Genomic DNA, 15,380 nt, shown 5'->3' on the forward strand with positions numbered 1-15,380 from the left:
TTTTAATAAAGTAAATCTTTATCATTTGTGTTTTTATATTTATATCCGAGCTATATGCCTTGATCTTTTCTTTATATAATCCAGACAATCTTCGGTAATCTCGATCATATTGATTAAGAAGGAGTAAACCATGTTGTGATGGACTCTCTAGTGATCAATAAATTGTAGCAGTCACGAGGATTGGGATTCATGAATATACCTCGTGGCATAGTAACATGGGGACGCGTCCCCCCCTTTTTGTCCCATGCACTGGGGACTTGGGGACTCGGTTCTCCCATCCCCAACGGCGCCACTAGATTCCGCCACCTCTACCGAGAATGGGGGGACACCTTGGTGTTAACTAATTTGCTGATTTGACTATTTATGTTCAATATTTGATGTTACAATTCAATGCAATGTTCAAGTATTTACTTTTTTGCATTTTTATATCTTATATTGCAATACATCTTTTCATAAGTAGCATTTTAAGAACCACATGTCCTCCGCCGCCGTCCGCCCACCGTCCCTGTGCCGTCCCCAAATGAAGGCCCCTTTGTCCCCTCGTCCTAGAAACTTGTCCCCTTGGCCCCCCATCCCCAAGGGCGGTGTAGCTATGCTCATTACTATGTGATTTTAATGGGCCTACCCCTCGTGTACATCATGAGGAAGTGACGACTTCCAAATGGTGTCACTTGTATTTGCAGACGTTATTGAAAGGTGACAATCTTACAATAACTTAATCTTCTATTATGATGGATATCTTACAATATCTATGCCGATCATGATAGATTATACCTTGCATGTTGGATGTTTATATGGTAAGCATTATGAGAATGTGTGTGCACATACCTTATAAACATTTTTTTGAGTGCATGGTGAATGTTATGCACATTGATAATTTGGGAGACCATTACACAAAGTACTTGGTGAATATCCCATGTCTTGATGTTCTGAAAGGTCATTACTCTTAGAGTACTTGGTGAATATCATGCGACTTGATGTTCTGGAAGGCCATTAGTGATAGTATTTGGTAAATATCTCACATCTCAACATTCTGGAAGGTCATTACTAAAAGAGTATTTGATGAATATCATTGATATTTTGGGAGGCCAATACTCATGATATCAAATGTGATATCAAACATTTTTGAGTAAATGGTGAATATCATGTATTCTGGGAGATCAATACTCATGATATCAAATATGATATCAAACCTTATTGAGTATTTGGTGAATATCATATGTCGATATTCTAGGGGACCAATACTCTTGATATCAAAATGATGGATATCTTCTGATCAAAGATATCCTTAATCTTGCTAACTTGATATTACTTTGAGGTAATATGTGTGTTTATCCTCCCTAGCTAAGAGGGAGTGTTGATTTTCGATAGCTTCTGTTGGATAAACACATATATAACAATATGAGATATAATTGAGATATCAATATATGAGAGAAATTAATGTAGTATATATATAGAATTTATTATTATATTAATTATTTGATTAACGAATAGACATGTCCCTTCATTTTTGATAGCTTTTGCTGGATAAACACATATAATTATATGAGAGAAATCTATATATATATATATATTTATAAAATTTATTATTATATTAATTATTTGATTAACGAATAGACATGTCCCATGAAGGGACATGTCTATTCATGGCTTATACTCAATACAAATTTAAGTGATTGTTACATTTGGAAAATACATACCTTGAATAGGTAGTGCCATTTCACTTGCAGCGATCCTGAAACTTAACATAAGCACTTGCCATTCTACGAATTTATAAACAACATACAAATCCACAAACCAAAATGAGAAGAACAAAATATAACTAGAGAGTTTATTTCATTTTGTTAACAAAAATGCAAAGAATTTTTTTATAGAACAAATAATATTAACAATAATTCACCTCTTTTGTTGAAATTTCCTCTTCAATATCACTTAGGAGCTCTCCACACTTGCAACCATGTAGAGACTGCAACAATCACCTTTCAACACTCCTTGAGCAATAACTATTAACAACCAAACAAGAAAGTATAGCAACAAAGGTAAGAAGTTTTCTTTTTCATTCATAAATACACAAATGACGCTTTAATGACATGTTTTACCTTTTTGGCCATTTTAGTGTTGGAGGGGTCAATTGACAAAATTAGACAAAAAGAACTTAAAAAATGTGAAAAACACTTTTTTGGCTAAAGTTGGTCTGGGCCTTGTTACAATTTTCCAAATTTTCCATAAATTCTTCCAAATTTTCTTTGGGTCCGTTTGACGAACTTTGGGCCAAATTTAAACACCGGCGACCAACTATCCATTGAATGACATCTGGCCTCAATATTAGGCCAGACCAGGCCCAACTTTGCTGTCTCTAGAAACAAACTTGGTAATTTAGGTTGTAAACCTATTCAAGTCCATCCCAGAAAATATCTAAATAAAGGGAGGGAGCAAAGAAGAGTTATCAAACAGCCTTAGCAGGAACAGGGCTGAAGTTCCATGTGGAAAACTTTACATAAAAATATCGCTCTTCAGGCTTGTATATCACCCCATACGGTCATGCAGAGTATGTTTTATGCTTTGATATAGAATGTAAGTTTTATAAATTAACCACAAATCATCACAAGGCCATTATAAATGATGCAGGAGTATTGGTTATTTGAGACGGTTCAGAATAGCTATGAATACCTTGGAGTCTGCCAATCTACTCTCAAATGAGACAAAGTGACATCCAATGCCTTTAATTGTCATAATCACAATATTGGATTTAATTGCAGGTGGAGGGAAAGGTAGGGGCCTTAGTGAATAGGGTGTAATGTTAAGACTTTAGGTAGGGAGCGAAAATGGAAATTAAGTTTTGATCTTATTTAGTATTTGTTCCTTTCGGTAAGAAAAGAATCAAATTAATAGATGCTACGTGCCAACTTTGCAGATTCTTATTGAGTTGAGAAAACAATATCTTATTTGGAGCACCACAAGCCCTTTGCTAGCCAACACCATAAGTAGCATTTTGGGTTTTGTTGGGTTTGTGAGTTTTTCCTTGAACTGAAAATTTGGTTTGTAAGTCTTCTATACGTCACATCTGAATATTATTTTAAATGATTATGAAAGTGATATTTTATGTATGCATGCTTTCACAGGGGTTTGTTTTCAAACCCTTTTTTATATTTTGATTTTCTTGCTTTAAAGGTTCGTAAATTTAGGGTTTCATTGGTTTGAGTTGAAATTATATTTGGTTGAAATTTGTAGTTTGGGTCAGGCTTCAAATTTTATTTGTATTTGTAATGAATAAAGAATAAATTATCATGGTTATTGATCAGCTTTGTTTATGAGCCCTTTCAGATGCACATTACTCAAAATTTGTCAGAAAACATTTAATTTCAATTCCTTTGTTTTTTTTTCTCTTTAAAGGGGTAAATGCTTTGACTTGGAGGTATGAACCAGTGAGGCCACAAACGGGGGACCTCATCCCCATTATATTTGAACATTGATGGCAAGGATAACAACTCAACAACTTAATCATCACAACATGCCACTATTGGCAATTTCAATTCCTCTGTTAATAATTAGTGTTCTTTGTAGTTTTTGAACTTTCAAATGTTATTTACATGTAAATTTAGTGTCAATTCCCTCTCAGCACTTAGGCAGACTGGAGAAATAACCAAGGTTAGTATATCACAGAGTAAAGAGGCAAAAATAACAATCATAATAACACACAAATGTTAATGTGGTTTACGTAATGTGGACTACATCCACAGAAAAATGCTGCCCTTTTCCTTCTAGTATCCAGCAAAGAGACAACTTATAATCTTATGATGTTTAATATTTCACAGCTACTTATTTGTGAGTCCTTTTTGATGGTTTAAAAAAGATAGTTTACATTCCAAAAAAACTATCAACTCCTTAATGAAATAATGGACAATTCTTTTCCTCGGGGTGCTTCTCCCAAGCCCTCGTTGGCCTGGATTTCTCCCCAGGGCGCTTCAGCTCTTCCCTCCGTGCACTTACCTCGTAATTGGTTGTGGTTGAGGGAGGAGGGCACATGGTGGTCCAAACTAACCAAATTTGAAGCCCAATAGCATCCTCAATCACCACATACCAACATCCCCAAAATTTGAGGAGATTTTTCTGGATGGTTTCTGATGATTTGCCGTCCAACAATAAACCAAGAAGACATTGTCTCCATTGTTACATTTTTGTATTTTTTAGGTGTTAATGGCCATCAATTTTTGTCCAGGGCTTTTAAAAATAACTGTAATTATTTTATTATAGAAAAAATGATATTAATTCCGTTAAGTGACTAGATGTATGATACACAACTGATTATATTACAGCTAGGAGCTGTTCCCGCCAAAATCTGGATATGATATTTTTTTAATAATAAATTGTAAATGATTACATAGGTATGTGGATTCATATTTTACTTGGTGACAGTTATGTACTGGTTGTTTACATACCTTTAATTTTATGAACTCCTTTAAATTGAAACTCTTTCCCACATATGAATCAAGTTATCAACAAATTCTCTAGTACTAAACATAGAGTGCTTATCAAATCAGCTCTTATCATGTCGACTCAGGAAAAATAGGCATGTTTTCGTAAATGCTTTTTTTCCAACATTGAGTGCTTGCATTCCTTACAGTGAGATTGATTAACATGGGTAGGTCATAACCTTGAAAATCTTGGATGTAACAAAAAAGTATCACATAAAGAATTTACATATGGCTTTGGCTATTTTATAAGATTAGGTAATCAAATAAATGTCTAGGTTGTCTGCTTGACTACAGAAAATACTTTGTGAATGATTGCATCATGTTAAATTTAAAGTGTAAATTAAACTGCTCGGGTTTGGCTGGCTTCTGTTATAAAGTTTTTATTCAAAATTATTTAAAATTGTGATGCTAGGGATAGTATTATTTAAGAGTTCCAAGAGTTATTATACTATTTTTGATGAATTGACAGCCAAGCTGTTTTTGTAATAGTTTTGGTTTAGGATTATATGAGTCACTTGTCTTTGGGAATTCTGAATGATTGTAAAAGAAATATGGGTTGATTGGATTGAACTTCTTAGCTATTTCTAAGTTGACCATGGGACACTTTATTGTGGTGAGATGGTATGCGATTTTTTATTTAATCTGTTTTTCAGAACATTTAGGGAATACACGTTGCTTTTACTTTTGCTGGTTAGGATATTTAAATGTTTTGTTGTACATCATTGACTAACACAAAATTGATTTTGTTAGAGTGAGTATGTAGGAGCGCGGGATAAAAGGCGTGCATATGTGTCTGGGTTTACCGGTAGTGCAGGTAATTTTCGTAACCCTTATGTTTTTTGCACAACTTTTCTGATGTTTGATTTCTCTTCAAATTTAGAAGATAAGTGGATGGGAACATTCTTCCTTTTTCTCTCTTTATAAATGTTTATAGAAAATTGTTATTTTATTTTTTGATAAGGCTCATCATACTATTTTTCCACATTACATATATTTTTCTTTTCTATGATATGTATGTGAACCATACAAGAATACGACTCTGGTTGTTTCAATGCCTCAATATTGTTACTGACATGACCTTTCAGTTTGGGCTTTGCAAATTCGATTCTCCCCATCGTTAATACTCAAAATGCTCCTTTATACCATTTATCTGATTAAATAACTCTTTTGGATTAAGATTTCTAGAATAGATAGAAACATTAATCTTTGGCCTTATTCCAATTTTGGAAATGGGGCCCTCAGCAACCTAATCTTCTCAGGATCTACTGCAACGCTTTGTTCTACTTTGGCTTCATCTTCACTCTTACTTTCTTCTCTAATAACATCCAATCCTCTACACCTCTCAGTGTGTGACAATCTGCCTCAGGAGGGATATATAATTTACCTCGGTTTCTTTGTGGAGGCATTTTGATTTCTTCTCAAACACTTGAACCACAACCACATGTCTTGGTTCAAACTACCTTATGTTTGATAATCTGTCTACACACAGTTGATAACTTCCACTCTGATACCACTTGGTGAAGGGGAAAATTGCATAACACACAACCCTATAAAATACTCACAAGAAGCTAAATGAATATTCTTTAATCGAACTAAACACATATTATATACAAAGATAAGAAAACGAATTGAATGATGAGTTCTTGTGAACCACTAATGATTCATGAAACATGGGTCAATGAGTTTGAATAAAAATCTACACAGTTGAATTTCGAAAGCAATATCTCAAATTGACTTGCTGCGAAAAATATCTCCTACTTATAAATTTATAATTCCTGCCCCAAAATAGCCCCACTTTTGGAGTCCATGGGCACTACATATTGTATTGCTTAGAGTGCTTTATCTGCTTCAAATTTTACTTATCTAATCACCTCTACTTGAGGCCCCAATACATTGCTGACTTTGAAGCCTCATAATCCAATTTTAAGGATTTTTTGTGAAATTTAAAATTTAAAACCTAAAATCTTTAATATCCCTTCACACAGACTTAATCTTGGCTTGAAACTTAATCACAATGTGTGAAATTCAATTTCAGAAATCCCTACGTGCTCATATGCAAACTTGCTACAATTAGAGACCTTAGCAAATTTAACTCTTTTGAAAATTTGAATGTTGAAATAATTGCTTTAGTACTTGTTTCTTTTTGGATTTCACTATGTAAACACACAACATAATTGCTATGGACAGTGGAAGCTAATGTCTACTATTGCTTTAGTACTTTTTAAAGGGAATGAGTTTCATGGGTATTCAGTGGAAAGCTAATGTCTACTATGTCTACTATGTGCAAATTTGCTACAAATAGAGACCTTAGCAAATTTAGCTCTTCTGAAATTTGAAAGTTGAAAACACTGCTTCAGTACTTGTGTGTTTTTGGATTTCACCATGTAAACACACACCATATTTGCTATGGACAATGGAAAGCTAATGCCTACTATTGCTTTGGTACTTTTTAAAGGGAATGAGTTTCATGGGTATTCACCAAACCAAACATATATCAAAATAAGATGTTGTTTTGGGTGATGCAAGATTGCCTTACACCTTGGATGCTCCTACATTACTGCTCCACTTTTTTTTTTCTATTTCTCTTATTTAATTTGAGATAACATCGGGAGGTGCAGTAAAGTATTACTTAACCATAATTATTTTTGAAATTTTTATGGACAAAATATCAAGTTATCTTTGAATACAAAAATGTTTACATATGTAGTGAAAACTGTATGGAAAAGGAAGCCAATATATATTGTATTAACTGTTTTTAATTATGTAATGATATTTCTACAGGTTTAGCCCTTATACTGAAGAATGAAGCTCTACTTTGGACTGATGGTCGCTATTTCTTACAAGCTACACAGGAGTTGAGTGAACGTTGGAAGCTTATGCGCATTGGTGAAGACCCATTGGTGGAAAGTTGGATTGCCGATGTAAGATCCGATTCACTGTTTTAGGAAGATACTAGGAAGATATTAGGCTCGTGTTGTACTAATTTAAAGAGCCAATATATGATTTCCTACTAAATTTTCATTGGATATCTAGTCTTCTATATTACAATTGGGTGAAAAAATAATGTGATATGTTGTTTATATTTTGAGGTTGAAATCATAGTTGTGCAATATATTGGTAGGATTATATTTTATGAATCTAAGTACTACATGTCCATGCAGAGAGATATTCATTATGCATGTGTTTGTCTTTGATGGTAGAATTTGGATAAAGATGCCACAATTGGTGTGGATCCATGGTGTTTATCCGTGGATACTGCACATAGATGGGAGAAGGCATTTATGAAGAAGGGACAGAAGCTTGTTCGACTGGAGAGAAATTTGGTGGATGAAGTTTGGCGAGATCGACCTTTGCCTGAAATATCACCCATCTGCATACATCCTCTGGAATTTGCAGGACGCTCTGTTCAAGAAAAAATAGATGATTTACGGGCAAAACTTGACCAGGAGAAAGCTAAAGCTATAGTCATCACTGCATTGGATGAGGTGCACAGATGATTTTCTGTGTTCTTACTTACAACATGGTTGTAAGAGATATGGCCTAGTTTTTTCATTATTCAAGTTAATCTAACTATATTTTTGTATTGTAGTTTTCACCTTACTCTACTTAGTCTTGTTATATTTTTGTACAGGTTGCTTGGATGTACAACATTCGGGGATCTGATGTAGCATACAATCCAGTTGTACAAGCTTTTGCAGTTGTGACCAAATCCTCTGCTTTTATATATGTTGACAAGAGGAAAGTGACACAGGAGGTTGGTGAATTTCTTACAAATACTTAAATTAGTTTCTGTGATTGCTATGGTAGTTAATGAAGCTTCCCAGGTTGCCTTGAAAATTTGCTACCTCTCTTAAGGAGATTTCATAGGAGTGTGTTTATGACAGCATTTAATTTGGTGTACTGATTCTGCTGCCTTTGGACTTGCCTAATTTATGTAATGCTTCGTGCTTATGGAGCAAATGAAATATTTTTCATATGATTCTATGGTTGATGTCGTTAAGAAGCACCATATGCACAGAGTTAAAAGAGTAGTGTTCTTAGGTCTGAAAATGTTCATTATACTTCTTTGGGCAAATCAAAGGGCGGATATTATTTCTGCAAATAAATTAGTTGAAAATATAGTAAAAGTGAAGTGGCAAGTAAATTGCTAAGCTAAAACAATGAACTATTTGAAATAAGTCAATCTTTTAAAATATTGATTCCTTCCAAAATGGCTACTTCTTACTGCATTGAATTCTAATTATCATTTTACTACTTATTGTAGAACACAGATTTACTACTTAGTGTGGGGTGGTGGTGGAGGTGGCGGGGGTGAATGGTGGACTCAGCAGTAAATAAATCTAAAACTTTTATCCAATTTAATCCTTCAATCAATTACTTCTAACTGAACTCTGTAGTGAAAACACCGGTCTGAAAACTGAAGATAAGCATTACACAACAAAGATATGACATTGAAACCCAAGATGAGAAAAACCACAGCGAGTAATGCTGCTAGGATCTACTGTCCCAATCCAGCCTCACAAATTAAATTCAGTTACAATATTTAAGGGCACCAGCCCTTAAGGAGTCACCTAACAACCTTATCCGGAGAGCATCCACTCTTTCATAATTCAAGCACCTACTCAACCAGTCTGAGCACAAACCTAGTTACAATTTACATCTCAATTCAAATCCGAAAACGTATTGATCCAATTACAATTTTGTGAATTTCCTTGTACAAAACTGAATGAATTGAGATTCTGATACAACAAAATAATAATGATATTCCTCTGCAAAAATAATGTCAATTTGGTATGCCAATATTTTTCCTGCAAACGAGATTCAATCAACATAAAGTTCACTGACTCTAAAGTATTTTCTAACAGTTACAAACCCTGCATACCGAACTTAGTTTGAATTAATAATCAGTAAATAATAACTGCAAATTGCTGCTGTTATACCTGAATCTTAATCAAACTCAATGTTGGTCACAGCATACCAGTGTAAATAGACTTCCAGCATTATACCATTCAAACTCAGCAATGGAACTTTACACATGCAACATATCTTCTGGTCTCGCTCATACAACACTGTACCGGATCTGTCAAATAGTCCTTGTCCAGTGATACCACCTCTCTCTCTCTCTCTCTCACACACACACACACACACACACACACACACATCTTTTGAAGAGAAATATATAACCTTCTCTCCCAATTGGCAATATAAGAGAACAATTGAATTGGAAGATTGATTGGTTAGGAAGTTTCATAAAAATTCATCGATTCTCCAACCACAACATCGAACCAACTGAAACAATTTAGAAATTTCTGACATAACCATTTCCATTTTATTCGCATTTATTAAGAACACATGAAGTTTGTCATCCATCGAAACATATCCAACAAAGAGAACACAGCCACTTGTCATACTGTTTTCCTTAGCTATGTTTAATATTATAATTTAGCCACATCATCATTTTTTATGCCTTTATCAAATTAAACAATAAGAACAACATGTTAACAGGTGGAAGCCGATAAATATGATTATGTCTTCAAGTATTAGATATTGACTTCTTACGTAGTCTCTACAAGCATGGACAAATAAATCACCGTCTTTTGCTTTTAGTTCCAACTGGCAGCTATAACTTTTCAACATGGCACATTTGTCACCGGTCTGAATGACAACAAACATTGCAAGACTTTATTTCAGTGGAGACCAAGTTTTTCTTGTTTTATACACATAGGTTTCAAATACAAACACGTCAGCCCTCTTTCTATTTATCTTTTCTTTTGCAAATACAGATCTGAGAATTGAGTAAATCCATCAATGTGCCATTGAATTTGAGCCATCACATTTTATAAGCCATTTAACCATATGGTAACCAGAATCACAACAATACGTGTGTGGAAATTTCCAACTTGATGAAAACTCAACAACTTAAAAGATCTTAGTTTTTCGACAAATACATAAAAGTAACATTTTTAATGCAAAATATGGTTGCAAAATGTATCAAAAGAGGGTAGGGGTTTGGGGCCATTGCTTTCAGCAGGGTTGAGGGATATTGTCTCTTGTGAGGATTTTAGGAGTAGCTCCTTAATTGAGTCGAGGGGTAGCAACCCTTGTGGAGTGTTGTACATAGCACGCCTATTAGGGTTAAGGGCTAGTGCCCCTCATAGGGATATTGTCATGAGCCTTAATCATGTGAATAAATATATTCAATTTGACTATTATTTTATAATGAATATATATATATATATATATATATATATATATATATATATATATATATACACGTTCTCATGATTAATTGTTAAATATAATAGTAATGATTGCTAATTATCAATATTAATAATAATGTTAGCAAAATCCACATAATAATCTTCAATATATATATATATATATATATATATTCAATGTATAATAATTTATTTTAATTTTTAAGTTTTGTATATAACTAAAGCTTATCTTCATATCCCTTACTTTCATAGACCAAAGTTATTACCGGTCATCGGGTTTATATAGACCTTTGCTATGTTATCAGACATTTAGAGAGAATATTCTCTTTATCTTGGCGGCATCCTTACTTCTTTTGCAATCTGAGATTGCAATTGCAGTGTTAAAAGAAAGATAATACGGGTATCGCTAGCTATGAAATGAGTAATTGTTGTCCAGAGAGAGAGATTGAGACTGATTAAAGGTATAAAACAAATCATACATTATCACCACCTTAGTAAGGAACTAATCTGATGTGAAGTTGGTTAATTAACTAATGTTATTAGCTACAAGGAAGAGGTACGATTTGGTACACTACTGAATCAGTTTGTTTGTAAGAGTCATGACCTTTTGAGATACAACGTTTCCCATCATGCCTCCTCACTACATATTAAGGGAGAGTCATTAACTTGTCCAAAGGATAGATAGAAAGGATTGTATCTAGTTTATGGCATATTGGAATGCTCTAAGAGTCTTAAGAGAAGTCATGTGAAGGTGGTGCCTATCAACCTATTGGAAAGCCAAGAACGCACGAGCATCAATAACTAATCAGAGACGACATCAAAAGATTGCATGGTTAGAGGGTGATCATTCTGGAAAAACTATAGGTTATATTTCCTCTTACGTTATCAAATCCAATTGCTTGCATGATTATAAGAAGATAACTCAGAAAAGGCGATCATACTTGTATTGAGCCGCTAATTCTTCATATAGTTAGCGATACAGTTATTGATCTCATTAGGCATAGTTACTCTGATAAGAAAAATCTGACATTTTCATCAGCATTGAGAACATTTATAATTATCAAGAAATACCCGAGATACAGTATATTGATAAGTCAAGAAGACATGTGAATACGGCACAAGGTAAATAGAAGACATAATAAAGAGGAGATAAAAATATTGTAAGCCGCATACAAATCACTTGCTCGGCACCTGTCACCACTGCCAATTGATGTACTAAAGGATAATTAAACTACCGTGCCGCGGAACTGTTCATCTATAATCAGTCCATTATCATTAATACAGTGTAAATTACGTAGATTGGTATCATATGCATTATATTAAGCTTAACTAAAAGGAGCTATGGTGGATAAATATGCCATGTTAGCCAAACAAGTGAGAATTCCAATACTGTCACCAAGAAAGGTATGCTGACTTGATTGACCTAACATTGTGAACGAAAGACCCATGCATTGAGGATTTTACATAAGGTATGGTTTATTGTTTGATATTCAAGATGAATGATTTAATAACAATTCGAATAGCTTGCATAATCAAGTATGGTATTATGAAAGAAGGTATGTTTCTAATGTTTCCTCACACATTATCTAACTATAGCAATATAGTTATAATGTGTTCAGTAATCAAGGAAAGGTTATATATGAAAATAATAGATATCTTATTAATGATGATATATATGTATGTAAGACGTATAGTATAATGATATCTAAGGGATTAGATAAATATCATCATCTAGAGAAGATTTATAATATTATAAATAAGAGATCGCAACCTCTAAAATATATATGTTTATAAATCAAATGAGAGGGAGAAATGCCAGATATATATTTGGTGATATATGTTCAGAATTATATAGTAAGAAATATTATATATATACATATCAAAATATACATATTATTATAGATATTTAGATATATATTAATAATATGGAATCGCATGAGTAAAATCTTTATATATATAATCAAATAGTGATAAAGTGTAAATACTCATGATAATAAAGAGATTGTTACATTATACTTAAACAGCAACCTTAAGAATTACCATTAAAAATGTATTTTTAACTATAGCCCAGGAAGCTTTGCTCTCATCTGAGCGATGACATCTTCAGATAGGGAGTGGGTGGAGGGAAAGGCGGAGTAAATTCGAGCACCTGACGGTATCCTCTAGGGAGCCGCTTGTAGCTTGTTTCATGTGCCCTTTGCATCATCAATCTACCATCTCCAGATAATCATAACCTGGAGAGAGAAGATTGCTTGGTACTATAGAATGAAACTTACTAAATAGATTAAAATAATAAATTGATAATACTCAACTCTTCAAATGTTGAATAATTAAGGATCCAAGGCATGTTTAATCTAAATGACTTCCTAACTTATACGAAATTTGAACTTCGGGTCAAAGATTTATAAAAGGGGTCATTACAGATATAGGCTGAGGTTGAGTGGTGGAGCTCCTATCACCAGGCCTAAATAAAGACCTTAAAAACTGTCAAATCTTCATGACACATCATTTTCCTTTTATTTTGAAAAAGGAAAAAGACAATGCTTATAAAGACAAAGCAACAATGTTTATGGAGTTTTCAACATGGACAGAGAGAGATTTAGAAGGGAAAAAATCCTCTGTTATTAAATGACTTTTTTTGTGCATTTTTGGAGCAATGAGCAAAAGCATTTGGAGTCATTGAATCCTTGCCAAAGTTTGTTTGAAATGAAATCAGCTGCCCAACTTGAATTTAACTGGCAAAAACTCAACAACAAAAAAATCTTATGTATTCAGCGAATTGGTGACTTGCATAAGACACTTACTTCAGATCACGGCTCTTTGATAATTCTAGTAGCGTTTGCTTTTTAAGATTGGAAAGATGCTAAGCCTACCCTTGATTGCAACATCTTACACTTGTTTTTCCATATTAATATGTTGCACGTAAATTTTGAGAACTGGTTTGGAAGGAAAAGTTGAAAAAGCCATAAATGCACTTCTGCATTTAAGAGATAGGGAGCTTGGTTGGAATTGGAGTCTCCTTAACTGTCTGTCTTTGAACAACAACCTTCCACTGAAGTCTTCTCCCCCAATATAGACTTCACAAACCCTAAAAAGATATTTGCAAAAATACATTGGAAATGTAGATTCAAAATGTTGTGTTGTGACAATTGCACCCCATCATGACATAACACTGGATTGATCTCTATACTGGTGCAAGAAACCAGTTCTAAGACTATGCAAGATAACGCCAACTGCATTGCAATCACTATCGTTGCAAAGATGGGAATTGACAGACCTTTTACCCTTTATTATGTCATAAAAGCTCATTGCCTACATATATGCATTGTCATTAAGACACCATCTAAGGTGAGCGAGAACCCCAAACAAACTACATGCAGTCATGCTGAGATTTCATTGCTTAACATGTATGACATCTGAATTCCTTCCAATTAATGCTATTTAAATGGCATGACACGAATACCTCTGTTGTTCATAATTTTGACATATCAAATTCAAGTAGAACTCAAGCTAGCAACCTTCTTAGTTTATTCCAAGTGTCGGCCTTGTGGCTATATATTGTCTTTATTGGTGTCTAACTGACTTCTTTATTGGCTGAATGATAAGTTAAACATTAAGACACCTTTTCTAATTTTCGTATTTGATCACTTCCAAAACTATGGCTTATCATGTTAACCTCAGGTACATATCTATTCTTTTTCCAATTATCAACTGAGGAATGTTTTAGAGAATAAGCCAGCTTCTAAGACAGTTAATTAGAGTTTCCCATTCAGCTTCACTGTTCGTTCTAGCCCCAAAGAAAAGAGAACCTCCATATTTCATAACCCTTGATGGTTTCGTTGTTGCGAATCCTCCTCCCATTGATCTAGGGTTACCTTTTGCTACTCTGTCAGAGTTATATTTGACATACCCATTTGGAGGCGAGATTAGAAAGCATTTCCTCTATCAGCTTATACTAGGCCAGCCTTCTTTTCTTTCAAATTTATCCACTTATCCATGTAAAGGTAATTCTTTATATCAATGTTTGGCCCTTGTCTGTTGTGCATTATTCTCATTCCTCACCATTTAACTTTTGTTTTGTAAATTGTTATCATGGTGTGCTTGGTTGAAAGTAACTAAACAATTAAGTAACAAGTGCCTTATCTTGTTTATAGAGAAAAAGTTTTCAGTCTTGCACTAAATATTTCCTTTGAGAGCTGAACATGCTATTATTGAGGGTGAGCATGTATTGTGAACTTTCATCATTATGCGTGGTTGTTAATGCGTCCAATTACAAATGTAGTATTATATAAATGAATTGTTATGTGAACATGTATATGCATCTGTAATTTAATTTAGTGATGGATTGGGATGATCATATTTGGGTTGGTGCTGCCAACTGTTTTACCCATCATGTCATTGCTTATGTGTATGCATTGGAGTGATATATAAAGAGACCCCTGTTGAAATATTTTTCGAGTATCTTGTAGGATTTAGTTGGAGCCTATTGAAGACCATCTGTGTTACAGCTATGGCTTAAATAATTCATGTATGTCAGAATAGGATTGATGAAAATGGTAGAAGGTGAAAATGTCAATCTGTATGCCTGTGAGAAATATTCATTATCTTTCAGCATGAGAATGGCAGTATGTTGCATTTAAGTATAAAAGGTTTGAGAAGCTGATAAATGTCAAATCCAAATTGACTT

The 15,380-nt window shown here is 33.9% G+C and overlaps 1 protein-coding gene across 1 annotated transcript in view; it reads left to right on the forward strand.

Moving 5' to 3' along the window:
• APP1 (aminopeptidase P1) overlaps positions 1-15,380 on the forward strand; it is a 200,027-nt gene that overhangs the window by 57,509 nt on the left and 127,138 nt on the right. The window contains exons 2-5 of the mRNA XM_089818888.1: positions 5,226-5,289; positions 7,257-7,396; positions 7,676-7,960; positions 8,107-8,229. Coding sequence (XP_089675014.1) covers positions 5,226-5,289; positions 7,257-7,396; positions 7,676-7,960; positions 8,107-8,229 — 612 coding nt within the window. The remainder of the gene's footprint in view (positions 1-5,225; positions 5,290-7,256; positions 7,397-7,675; positions 7,961-8,106; positions 8,230-15,380) is intronic.

Source organism: Cupressus sempervirens, chromosome 3 (genome assembly GCF_028749045.1).
Source record: "Cupressus sempervirens isolate cs-2001-9-10 chromosome 3, ASM2874904v1, whole genome shotgun sequence".
Lineage (NCBI taxonomy): Eukaryota > Viridiplantae > Streptophyta > Pinopsida > Cupressales > Cupressaceae > Cupressus > Cupressus sempervirens.